General features: G+C 39.1%; 2 protein-coding genes across 5 annotated transcripts in view; one reads left to right on the forward strand and one right to left on the reverse strand.

Annotated features, from left to right (window-relative positions):
- LOC126374664 (GPI ethanolamine phosphate transferase 3) overlaps positions 1-12,821 on the reverse strand; it is a 387,485-nt gene extending 374,664 nt beyond the window's left edge. For 2 of the 4 annotated variants that reach the window (XR_007567470.1, XR_007567469.1), the window contains exons 1-10: positions 12,163-12,821; positions 11,918-12,047; positions 11,258-11,479; positions 10,983-11,009; positions 10,312-10,562; positions 9,667-9,818; positions 8,301-9,325; positions 7,838-8,044; positions 7,255-7,385; positions 5,098-6,370 (exon numbers count right to left, since the gene is read on the reverse strand). Coding sequence is in view for 2 of the 4 variants with exons in the window: in XM_050021365.1 (XP_049877322.1) it covers positions 6,197-6,370; positions 7,255-7,385; positions 7,838-8,044; positions 8,301-9,325; positions 9,667-9,818; positions 10,312-10,562; positions 10,983-11,009; positions 11,258-11,479; positions 11,918-12,047; positions 12,163-12,705 (2,862 nt within the window). In the remaining 2 variants the exon portion in view is untranslated. Of the gene's footprint in view, positions 1-3,742; positions 6,371-7,254; positions 7,386-7,837; positions 8,045-8,300; positions 9,326-9,666; positions 9,819-10,311; positions 10,563-10,982; positions 11,010-11,257; positions 11,480-11,917; positions 12,048-12,162 lie in introns of those variants that run through there. The other 2 variants (XM_050021365.1, XM_050021366.1) reach the window with 2 other exon arrangements.
- Positions 194-2,882, forward strand: LOC126374689 (ATPase ASNA1 homolog). The gene is made up of 5 exons (XM_050021406.1): positions 194-398; positions 484-589; positions 720-905; positions 1,474-1,611; positions 2,160-2,882. Exons 1-5 carry the CDS (start codon positions 280-282, stop codon positions 2,616-2,618), a joined length of 1,008 nt encoding a protein of 335 aa, XP_049877363.1. The 5' UTR covers positions 194-279; the 3' UTR covers positions 2,619-2,882.
- Positions 12,822-13,003: the final 182 nt, after the last annotated feature.

Raw genomic sequence — 13,003 nt, forward strand, 5'->3', positions numbered from 1 at the left:
CGCTTGGTCATCATCGGTGAATAATGAAATGAACAAAAAAAAACCTGTACAACCAAGGTAAAAACAAATTCTTCACATAATTATTTTGACTTTTCATAATCTCATTTGTCCACCCGTCCACCCGCTAAACTCACCGACTTATTTACAAACGAGGCCTAGCTCAGCAAAATCTAGTTTTTTTGCGATAGTAACATTGTTTGCTACGTCAGTTTTTACATTCGTCAAAATCACGATTTTTGGTTTTCTGTTTAGCAAAAATTATAAAAGAATCGAGAAAAAATGGACGAAAATAAAGACTTTGAACCACTGGAACCATCACTAAGGAATGTAGTTGACCAGACCACCCTGCGATGGATTTTCGTGGGCGGAAAAGGCGGCGTTGGCAAAACAACATGCAGGTAACATAGCATGTGATTTTACAGTAATTTTCGTGTAAATTGCTACTAATTATCAAAGAAGTAATGTTTAAAAATGCCGTTACAGTTGCAGCTTGGCGGTTCAACTCTCCAAGGTCCGAGAATCAGTTCTTATTATATCCACTGATCCGGCGCATAACATTTCTGATGCCTTTGACCAGAAATTTTCTAAGGTACCTAGATACCCTAATTTACTTCCTTTGCCATACAACTTTCGTGTATTCCAATTTCCGTCAATCGCATAACTGGTTTAGGTATGTCACAATCCAATTTGATTCTTACAAAGATCTAATTTTATTTCAGGTGCCAACTAAAGTGAAGGGCTTCGACAACCTATTTGCCATGGAAATTGACCCTAATGTTGGTCTCAATGAGCTTCCAGAGGAATACTTTGAGGGGGAGACAGAGGCAATGCGATTAGGTAAAGGAGTCATGCAAGAAATTGTAGGAGCCTTCCCCGGTATTGATGAGGCTATGAGCTATGCAGAGGTGAGATGGAACTTCAGTCTTATATGAATTATCATCTTTGAAAATAATCTATAATAACTTAGTGACTCATAACTTTAATAGCAAGTCATTGTAGCATTTCTTTAAATTTCTTGTGTCATATCTACTGGTACATGTGGTAGAAGGAAGTTTTAGAATGGGCAGAGCCATAAGGTGCAATATTACAAATAACAATCCTACTTATTGATCTTTTTTTCGTGCTCATTTCAAATCAAATCAAATATACTTTATTGCACAGAACTAAAATTTCAACAATCAGACATAACACATGAAAACAGTACAATTTGGGCGGCCTTATTGCTCTAGAGCAATTTCTTCCAGGCAACCACCAAAAGGAAACAAACATTTGCAAACAACTTGGATGCGGGACATCAACCAACCAACCTATTATTTAAATTCAAATCAACAATTTATTTCACACAATTTCTAAATTCATAATTTATAATATTAATGTTAAACATATAATAACAGTTGAATCTGTTTCTGTACAAAGGCAATAAACTGATTTGAAATTCTATTCACAAATCTAAAAATCAATACTTTTCGACAGGTCATGAAATTGGTGAAAGGCATGAACTTCAGTGCCGTCGTGTTTGACACAGCTCCAACAGGACACACGCTGCGTCTGCTCTCATTCCCGCAGGTTGTAGAGAAGGGTCTGGGTAAACTGATGCGCTTGAAGTCAAAGGTAATATTGTCTCCCTCTTTTCTGCCTTCAATGTCTTTTTACTGCACTTTGCTTATAGTAACTTCTGCAATAACTAGAAACCGATTAATTAATAATCATAATGAATAAATAATATGGCAGGAAAATTACCTTTTTTACTAAACAGTTTTTTTTAGTTATTTGAAAGAAAGAAAGAAACATTTATTACTTCTGGACACCACAGACACAGATAGACAGGTACATTACATTCAACACAGGACAGAAACCACACGGAAATCAATACACAGAAAAAAAGAAACCAATATCAAAAATAATTAACAAAAAAAAAGAGAAACAAACCAAAACAACAACCACCACCAATACAATTACATAGTACCTAAAAAAAGTTGAAATGTAAATATAATGTTGAGTCTATAGTCTCCTTGTCAATTACCTTATTAATTCCCACTACTTTAGCAGTTTATAATACCTACAGACTGATTTGAACTCTGTAATCATTTAGGAATTGTTACCTTTGTCAAGTATTGTAAATTATGATCATATAGGTAAATCTATTTTTTTACTTCCAGGTGGCTCCATTCATAAACCAAGTGGCAACTCTATTTGGGCTGGCAGAGTTCAACTCAGACATGTTCAGCAGCAAAATGGATGAGATGCTCTCAGTCATCAGACAAGTAAACGCACAGTTCAAGGACCCGAATCAGACAACCTTTGTGTGCGTGTGCATTGCGGAGTTCCTCTCATTGTACGAGACCGAGCGTCTAGTACAAGAGCTCACACGATGCGGTATCGACACGCACAACATTATCGTAAACCAGTTGCTCATGCGCACTTCGGCGCCTTGTGAGCTTTGCGCCGCGCGGCACAAGGTCCAAGAGAAGTATCTAGAACAAATCGCCGATCTTTACGAGGACTTCCACGTCACTAAGCTCCCTCTGCTAGACAAAGAGGTCCGAGGCGCCGATGCCGTCAACTCTTTCTCCGAACATCTTCTCAAGCCCTACGATCCGACGAAGCCGTCGTCGTAAACTCTCTGCTTGATGTGGTTGGCTCTATGGTTGTCAATTTGTGGGTATGGAAATTCTTCATCCAACTGCTGCTGGTAATAACTCAGTGAAGGTGCTAAATGTCTCAGGCTTGTATGACATCCCTTGGCTGTGTGACTAATTCCATTTAGTAATTTTGATAGTAATAGTCACATTTTTAGAAACTGTTCTGTTTATGAAATGGTGGTCGATCACAAATGATTGTATAGTTATTCCAAAGTGATTACATAAATGTAATATATTTCATGAAGTCTTTTAATTAAATAAAACTTATTGTATGCTATAAATACTTTATTTAAAATCATAGAAAATTTAAAATACCTACTTTACAATTTGTAATAATTTATTATCTAATGACTTTTAATATTTATAATGAACTTGAAATGCATAAACATTATATTTATTGCTATAACACGTAAGGCATGATTTATATAAAACAATACTGCATTGGTATGTATTACGATTATGACTGGAGTATTATACCTTAATGTCTTGGTCGTTATTTTAATTTCAATCATAGTATTTTTTTTAATATATACAATATTGTATAAAAAGTAAGAATAAACAACAAAGTAGTGCTGTGCACGTGATAGTCGAACTGGTTATGGACCCTACAACAAATAGTTGGTATAAAACTGAAAAGTGCCAAAAAATAGAAGTTCTTCCTATTTCTATGGAAAACGCATGTTACGCCTAGGATGTATATTTTTTAATTTCTGATATCGTTTATTTGTACACGATGATTGTAAGCAACCACTTACAATACTCTATAAAGCATAACATTAACTATAATTTCAAGTAAAATTCAACATGTTTCAATATAACAATATAAAAGCCTGCACTGGCAGTGTTTGTTCATTTCATACCAAACAAGTCTATCAGTATAAATTACTTTGGATAGACATCACTCAAAAGTCAAAACTCGACACACAAGAGACCTTATAACTTGATAAGATAATTTATCGATATTCTTCTGTTTATTTTGAGCTGCAAAAATAAGCGCATCGATTGTACTCTTAGGCTACGTTCACACGGCGTTATATTTCCCGTATAACGTATAAGACATTTTATCGAATTTAGCAGTAGCAATATAAAAACATTGTTCACACGGAGTCTTGAATGGAATGCGGAAATATAAAACCTAGTTTACGTCATAGTGGAAATGTAATGCCGTGGTCAGCCGTGTTGCTCTATGTCTACTGTTGTCGACAGGAACGGATCCAGCTTTTGTTGTCAGAGGATGGAGGGGGGGAATCCACCCGTTCACAGGCAACCTATCTCCGTACAGAATTAAGATAAAATTGCAGTGCCCACCCAAGACCCACTCTGTCACCCTGTCGGTCCCTCCGTGACAGGTCATGACCCTCACGCCCATGGTTGCCAATAGCTCATTTAGATCAATAATATTGTCACAAAGCAATACTATTCTAATTATTGCAAGGACTATCGAGCTATCGACAACCATTAGTCTTCCTTCATGTATCGATAGTAAGCAACGGTACTTTATGCAAATACCGTTGAAAGCAAAATATCCACTTGAGTATAGTGTATTGAGTATGCATGTATAAGATCTCTTCACACCGAGTTACACAACCAATAGCAAAACCCGTAAATCACAACACAAATATGAACGTTCCATCGCGAACAACAAATTACAATATGTAACATTCGCACTAGTCTCACTTGTACTTTAAAAAAACGCTAAAATATCAACAGTCCGTCAAAGCGACATTGTAAATCGACAAGTTTACACTTAGCTTATATACTCACAAAATGCATCATAAACATAAGCACAGTATATCCCAATGGGGTAGTCAGAGGTACCCTTTATTCTCACTAGTTCGATTCATTAGTTCGATCGTCGAACTATTGAGAATTATTTTTCTCATTGCATCCCTAAATGCATCCACAATAAATACATCCTGCAAGATCTGAAGCTACAAACTGTGAAGCAAGAAACCGCTACCCGTAGCCAAAACTACCAGAAAAAACTAACTTGTCATGTCAACTCTCTGGCTGCTGACTTATCGGGGTCCGGAAGTATTGTTTACACAAGACTTAAGAGAAACAGTGTTTCATCTTTAATAAACAGATTTCCTGCTGAAAAGTGAGACCGATCAGTGGATCATTTCTCACAGTTACAAAGACCAAATACAGGAGAAACCAAACAAAGAAGCAGCTAAATGTCCATGATGACAGATTGCTGTGTTGAGCAGGATACATAAAAGAGAAAAAAAAAAAGTTCGATCGTCGAACTAGTGAGAATATCCATCGTAGGATGAATTAAGTACCCATACCTCACAGTTTTCCATACAAAACACCAATGATAAAGGAACACTTACGTGGAAAATGGGTTTGAAGCAAGTTTTTTTTTCTGTTTTTCACAACTATTTTTGATGTACAAACTTGATTTCATCATCATCCCCCTAGCATTATCCTGTTTTTCACAGGGTCCGCTTACCTAACCTGAATCTTTGACAGGTCCGATTTTTTACAGAAGCGACTACCTATCTGACCTTTCAACATTAGATTTCGTCAAAACATGAGAAAAATATTATTCAAACTAAAGAATAAGGTAAACTTGTCGATTTTCAATAGTATTTACATCAAGCCAGAGTAAAATGGAGGAAGCACTCAATCGTAAACTAGTTAAATAAGCGTCGAGCTTCTAAAATGAGTCATATTTTGTGAAGCTAGACAGTTGACATTAGTCAATTCTAAAATTATAGGTGTTTTTTTTTAACTCTGAATGGTGCCAATTCGGGCAACCGTCAACTTAATTTGACAGGACTAAAACTAGCTCCATCTCTTTCTTGTACTTATTGTAAGTGAAGGACGGCACTAGTTTAAAAGCTGTCAAACTAATTAAGTTTGTGTCTGCCAAAACTGGCACCATTGTCGATCGAATGATCGAAGTTTGCGGTATATATCGCGTCTATGTAGACAGTCTGTGCCATGCAGTCCTCTGCTGAGTTGACCCAACAGCAATTATACATAAACGGCCTGGAGTCCCACAGGCCTCTCAATCAACTTATTACACTCTAGCCTTGCAAACTCTAAGATTATGTCTTGATAACACAGACTGCTTCGTTCGACCGCCCATGGTATAAGAAAATCAGGTATGCTCGAAACTGACAGCTAACATTTCAAGGTCAGCCCAGCTGTCGTCATCCCGCCCTGTATTGCCATTTCGTAATAAATAAATTACCCACGACCAATGTTTTTATATTTACTTTGCAATGAAATTTTGAACTTTTAGTAAATTATTTATTTACAGTTCAATTTTTTTTATATATGAGACAAGTAATAGTAATTAAATACATTAGTCAGTAAATTCATTTTAATTTTCAATAATAAAATTTACATCCTTGCAATGTTGGAGATACCATTTTAATGGCAACACTTACGTCATCAAAGGGCTATCAATGGCGGCTTGCCATAGGATCGAGCATTCCTGGTTTTCTTATATCATGCGACCGCCTATATACCGAATAAAAACATCAACTAAACAATTTGTCCCCTCCATCCCCCCTGCGCCCCCATCAGTGACTGCGTCAGTGTCAACTGCTGCGGTGGTCGGCGGGCAGCTGGTGCGCCGCCAGCGCCGCGCCCAGCACGCAGCCCAGCAGCGCGGCCGCGCACGCGCCGCACTCGAACAGCAGCTTCGGGGTGAACACGCCCCAGATCATCAGGTGCCGGCAGTGGATTGTTGCTGATATCGCGCACGCGAACACCTGCAAAAATGACAAGTTGAAACCAGGGATTTTATGGATATGAAATTTCGGATACGGATTTAAGACTTCTTTATACTTTTAAGATTCAGCATGTAACCTTAAAATGTACCCAATATTCTTTTATTTGAAATAAACAGTTTTAATTTTTTTTTTTTTAAGAATGATTATTATACCGGATATTAAATTATTTCAGATTATCCGTTAGTGTTAATGTTAAAGTGGTTTTATTTATAACTATAAGTTATATTATATGACGACAAAAGAAGAAATAAGAAACAATGCCCGCGGCTTCTGTCTCGGCACTGGCAGCGGCCAGCCGATCAAAACAACTCCCTGGTTGCTCCCGAACATCCCTGGTTGAAACGTACGTCAGCTAGGTATAGTCTGATCCATTGAAGTGGTCAGGGTGGGGTAGCTGCCCCTCTAGTGGTTTGGTTTGCTCATGGTTAGTAGTGCGCAAGCGCGCGCCAGCATTCCACTGTCCCGATCGCCTCTTCGCCGCATTTAGTCGCATACCGCATTATATCGCTCTAGAAAATGTCGGTCCTGGCTATTGCTGCCTAAGGCAGTTTTAAAAAGTAAGAAAGGGGAAATCTTTGGTGCGACCGACAGGTCGGTGAGAGGATTTTGTTAAAATATAAGGTGTAAAGATATTTAATAAGGAGTAAAGATATTTAAAATATCCCGTGTTATTTCTATATCCCACAATTTAGTCTAGTCTCGTTATCGATTGTTGAAACAAGAAAAACATTAGTATCGATAGTATTGCTGTGCTCGGCAACGCACCAGCGCAGTCAGAACCATTTGACTGACTGAAAAGGACAGAAGCATAGGAAATTGCGATGCGGTGCGGCCAGATGTAGTTCAAACCTTAAGTAACTCACCCTGACAACGAAGCAGAGCGCGAACTTGAGGCACAGCGTGAAGACAGCGGCGAGCTGCGTGCGCGCACCCAGCTGCGAGCGGCCGCATAGCACCAGCAGCGGCACCGCCGCGCCGAACATCAGCGGCATGCCTGCACACATGTTGCTTGGTATAGAATAATACCACGTAAAGAACGGCAACTTTCCGCTCCCCACCAGCGGCTGAGCTAGGTTTACCTCACCCCCTCGTTCTGAGAGTGTATGGTCTCAGAAGGATATATGTAATATTAAATACTGGGTGTTAGTAATAACGTACGTAACGAATACTGAGGGGAATGATTCAGCTCATGGTTCCGAGTTAATATCATGCGGTATTTTCCGTCGCAATTTTTTTTAACTCTTATATTTTTGTGATGAAAAATTATGCTTGATAAAAACTCGTGAAAATTTTAGTGTTTTTATTTTAAATTATTTTCAGTTCCATACTTTCGTGACGGAAAATTCTATTTGATATCAACACGGAATCATCCCTCAAAGCTTTCCTTATGATGTTACTAACACCCTGTACATCTAATAGTAGTTAAAGCTGACTAACACAACTTACCAAAGAGATCAAGGAACACCAGAGACCCGGTGACGTAGGGGGCCACATTGAATGGCGAGTCTGGTAAGTAGTGGGGGTCTCCGGCGTGGAAGGCGGGGGACCAGCGCACGTGGCCCAGTGTCGCGTGGTGGCCCATGCCGTAGAACTGGTAAGACGCTAGTAACGCCCACAGGCAAGCCACGCTTGAACTGCACCGAGTTGATATTGCTGTAAGGAGGTTGGTTAGATTTTTAAGTTGAAATATTTCTATTGGCAAAGGGCTCACGAATACATGGAAGTAACACTATATTCTGACTGCAATATAGAGTCATTGTAATCGGCTATTCTATAAAGTTACACAAGTATTTTTATAAGGTGACCTTCAAAATGTATTTTTTATAGCTATTTGATAAGACACCTCAATGAAAGTTACTTACAATAATATAGTAGTACATTTTAGTTGGGTATTATAAAATATACTTACAGAATTTAATTGTTCCGTCACTCTTCAAGGAGGACACCATGTTGAGCGCCAGGAACGCTGACACCAGCGCAAGCGCCGCCGCCGGTGCAAACGAGGCTCCGAGCACCAGCGTGTTCGCTATGTACAACAGCAGGCCGCACGCTATCAGCGGTAACGTCGGACCGCTCCTATCCTTCCGCCAAAGAAGGGCGAACATCGCCGCCAACACCAGCCAAGCGCCCCGAGCCAACAGTCGCGAACGAGCAGGCGAACCCAACGAGCCCCAACCAACGGCCCAATGCGCGCAAGCAAACAATCCAGCCAACACAATACCATGCCCGCGCCAGCCAATATGCCGTCTGGCTACCGCCACGACCGCGGCCATTGACCCCAGAGCCAGTACTAGCGCCAGTCTCGAAGCCTGCCCACTATTCACCCCGCCCCCCGAAGTCCAACAATCTCCTTGCTCTTCTCTACAACCCCTATACAGCCGCGAGAGTCCCAGAATAATACCGCATCCCACCCATATAACTAACGCCTTCACTGTCCCCACATTCCACGCCATAAGTGCTAACACAGTCAGAGTCAGATACGAGAGACCCGCACCCTCTTCAATAACGTAGCTATTTGATGCTAACACAGCGGCCGAGCCAACAAGAGCCGCTCGCGAAAACCGCTCATAAAATAGAGATCTTCCTTCGTACCACCTCTGACTAATACCATCCCAATGCATTATTATTAATGTACATATCACTGCGCCGGACACTAAACCGGTGCTTAATATTACAGCATGTTCTAAATCTTCAATAATCTCCATATAATAACCAGTATAACAAAGTCCTACACATACAGCCATTGATATATATCCTGTAGGAACGAAGGAGCTGGCGAAAACGCTTGGCAGACGCTCCATGGGAAGGCCTTCAGTGATCAGCCAGTTAAAGAAGATGGCCAATAGAAGGAGCAACAATGCTCTAAGCATGGAAAGGGAATCGAATTCTACCCAAACTTCACGAAAAACGCTGCGTATATTGTCAATGAGTATTCTGAAACAAAAAAGAACTCGATTAAACACAGCGCCGACAAATTAAATGTTCTGGAAATAAAAGCTAATGGTGAAAAACGCCATAAAATACTACTAGCGATAAGAGTGATAAAAACTAATACATTCTGTAGGTAACATAGTTACATTTTGAATCGTAATTTTTACATAATGACTGTCTCATCCTAAAACTACTGCTGCTTCTGACAACCTGCATGGCCGGTGAAAAGAGGCTGCAAGAAATACCTCGGCAAAGGGCCTTAGACATTCTCAAAAATAAAATAAAAAATTAATATCATTGGCAATCATTTTTACACATTTTGCTGGCTGTGAATCAGATCTTACCTAACTTCAGATACATAGTTGTTGAGGTCATCAGGTGTCTGTACTCCCGACGATTTACTAAGTTGGTCCCTAGTAGCGTTAATTAATTGAGCGAGCTTCTCCAGAGGAATTTGTTGAGATTCTTCTCCATAACGCACGAGGTAGTTTGTTATCTGGAAATAATCACAATTCTGATAATGATATCATACTCTATACTCTTATCAATATACATAATCTAGGAGGTATATATGTCACTTGTGCATTCACACTACGGTTTTTATATTAGTCAGTTAATTTATTGTGAGGGTCTAAACAGGCCACATTGAAGCATTTCATCTAAAAAGCAATATTGCAATTTGACATTTAAGTAATTAAAAGTAATTGGCCAATGTCAACAAATGTCAAATAGCAATATTGCTGTTTTGGATGAATAGCTTCAATATTACATGGAATAAAAAATAAATGAATAAATTTTGTCCCTACTTAATATTATCAAACACACTGAGAATTTTAGACATATAAACAGATTTAGGTGTGGTAAATTGTTGTATAGGCAGACAGAAAAAATACGCGAAAGTACAATCCAATATAAACGTCAAAAAATACAAATATGTCTTGGTAAAATCAAAGAGCAATAATTAATATACATATTAATATAAACCTCACCTGTTTCAAATTATTGGTAACAAGCAGAAGTGTTTCAGTGGACGGCATAGCTGGCAGGATTGGAAAGAGGAGGTTGCCTAGCGACGGCGCGGGCGGAGGCCTGCCTAGGGCTGCGCTCACTGTCGGTGCCAGGTCTGTCTGCTGTACCTCCTTGCCTGTTTCTATGTCTGCCTCATTCCCTCCCAGACCTAGCCCTCTGTACGCAAACAGTCCAGCTGTTCTCTCTGCCCGGCTTTCCCCTCCGTGGTCACCTGATAACATCAAAAATTCTTGATCAAACTTATTCAATTTATTGTGTGTAATAGCCTAAATTGACATGCACACACAGGCCTACTTAAATAAACATTCTATAGCTTATTTAGCAAATTGTTAACAAGAAACAATAGATTGCTTTATTGGCACAAAAGTATCGAAACTTACAGAAAAAACTGTACATAACCAATTTATATTATATCAGTAAAGTTATTCTAATATAGCTAGATAAAGATAATTTAATAATACACCCAATATTATAATAAGAACAATACTATTATAACCAAAACACTATGCTTTAGAATCACACACAACAGCAGCAAAAATTACTCGAGCACAAACAAAACAAAACTGACGAATATTCAACATATTGCACGCACAATAAAACTTCTACGATCAAGCAATACTATAATACCTACCACTTGAATCTTTCCATTCTTGTGAGTCTAAAACAATGTGAAAAATACTGTTTTTACTAAGTTACTATATTTATACTTAAAATATTGTTAATACACTAGTTATTTGTGTTAATATAGACATAAATATATTTATCAGTTTTGCAAAAGATACATTTACAGGGACAAGTGACTATATAAATATTTTAGTAAGAAGGAAGATACTTTTTACTGATTAAGTAACGGTTAAAAAGGCTAATAATAATAACTAATGGTTTCCTATAATGAAAATGACTTACCAGAGTCTGTCATTCCATGGTCACCGACTACATACAGTAGTACGTCAGGAGGCAATATCTTCAGTATCTTTTGTAGTCTGTTGTTGGTTTCGTTGAGTTTCCGTGCCATCTCAGGGTGGTTGGGACCGTACCTGTGCCCAGCGTGGTCAACCCCCAAGTAGTGTGCAACAAGGAGGTCCCAATCATCTTTCTTTAATTCGTCATAAATTTTCGAGTCCACTTCTGAAAATTTGTAATAGTAATATAATAGCAAGATTTATAACGACATAATTTTGAATTCTTATTATGGGACAGGACACATGGTGAGGTCTAAAATAAAAGTGGAATAAAGACATCATAATGGCGCCCCAGAGATGGCAAAAGACGAAGAGGGAGTCCAAATAAATGGTAGGGAGATGATCTACCACAAAGTTGGGAGAAAGTCAACATGCAACAGACAGGAGTGGCACAATAAGGAGGAGGCCTATGTCCTAGTACTATTATATATTGCATATTTATTATTATATTATTATTATATATTGCAGACTTTCAGTATAAAATCTAATAGACAATCAAGATTCTAACACAGTTGTCATAAAGATAAAAAATACACATTTTATTGTTATCTATAACATAATTAAAGTGAGCATAAGGACCTATCTGATCAGATAAGTATAATACCTAAGTCAACGGTGTCAAGATCCCATGTGTGGAAGGAGTACTGAGCATGTGACCGCAACCACTTCCCAGGCATCAAACGGGACCATGTGTCATCTCCTAAAAGGACAGCACGCCCACCACTTTTTGTAACCTGAAATTTTTTAACAAGTTTTGTAAAAGTTTAGTAAGTAAAACAGCATCAAGAATTGTTACAGTGTTTATGACTCATGAACACTCAAGATAATTAAATAGGATAGCCAATTTACCTGGTCAATGATATTATCTTCCTGCAACTCCATTGCTGCGAAATTGGAGCTGGCGTCGATGAACGTCGGGAGCGATCCGGTGACGAGCGCCTTCACGCGCTGCAGCGTGGTGGTGGGCGGGTCCGCCATGAACCGGAACAAGCGGGTGCGCTCCGGCCAGCGCGCCAGCGTCTCCCGCAGCACCGGCAGCTTGTTCTGATAATGCAATGGTTTCTCCAGCCCCTCATCGTAGTCCGTAAAATCATACCGCAGCGCATCCACCAGCACAAACAGAACTCTATGCCGAGTAGGCGCGCACACCACTGGCACTCCAGGGTTCGCCAAAATACGACGAATCTTCACATCATTCGTGCAACTCGAATAATACGTTGAATTTCCTATTTCCCGACCATCACAGTTGAACTTATTCAGTGGCACGCACTCTGAAACATCGCTCAACGTCTTTCGAGACAACAAGAAACCATGACCGAACATAAGAATAGCTGATAAAATTAAATAAGAAAACCACACTAGGTACAAAATAAAATTCCATTTTTCTCTCATGATCGACGATCTTTCTTAGCGTTTTTGTCAAGAAATCATCGATTTTTCTCTTTATATAGAAAACGCGAAAAATAACGACCGACCGCAAAACATTTTCCTACTGTAAATTTTTTACTGTGCAAATGACAGGATTGACAGCAGAATTTTTTTTTTTTTTTGTTTTCGCCGTAGGGTAAGGCAAAGGGAACTATGCCCATACAGCCATGTCTTACGTATTTTTTTCTTGATGATTAATGAAATGATGAAAGGTGATGAATGATGAGCATAGTTCCCTTTGCCTTACCCTTCGGGGAAAACC

Source organism: Pectinophora gossypiella, chromosome 17, assembly GCF_024362695.1.
Source record: "Pectinophora gossypiella chromosome 17, ilPecGoss1.1, whole genome shotgun sequence".
Taxonomy (NCBI): Eukaryota; Metazoa; Arthropoda; class Insecta; order Lepidoptera; family Gelechiidae; genus Pectinophora; species Pectinophora gossypiella.

What these genes read in the sequence shown, in the direction of transcription:
- LOC126374689 (XM_050021406.1), top strand. Translation starts at nt 280, where the DNA reads ATGGACGAAAATAAAGACTTTGAACCACTGGAACCATCACTAAGGAAT. An exon ending in TTGACCAGAAATTTTCTAAG is followed by an intron (nt 590 to 719) that starts GTACCTAGATAC and finishes ATTTTATTTCAG; the next exon opens with GTGCCAACTAAAGTGAAGGG. An exon ending in TGATGCGCTTGAAGTCAAAG is followed by an intron (nt 1,612 to 2,159) that starts GTAATATTGTCT and finishes TTTTACTTCCAG; the next exon opens with GTGGCTCCATTCATAAACCA.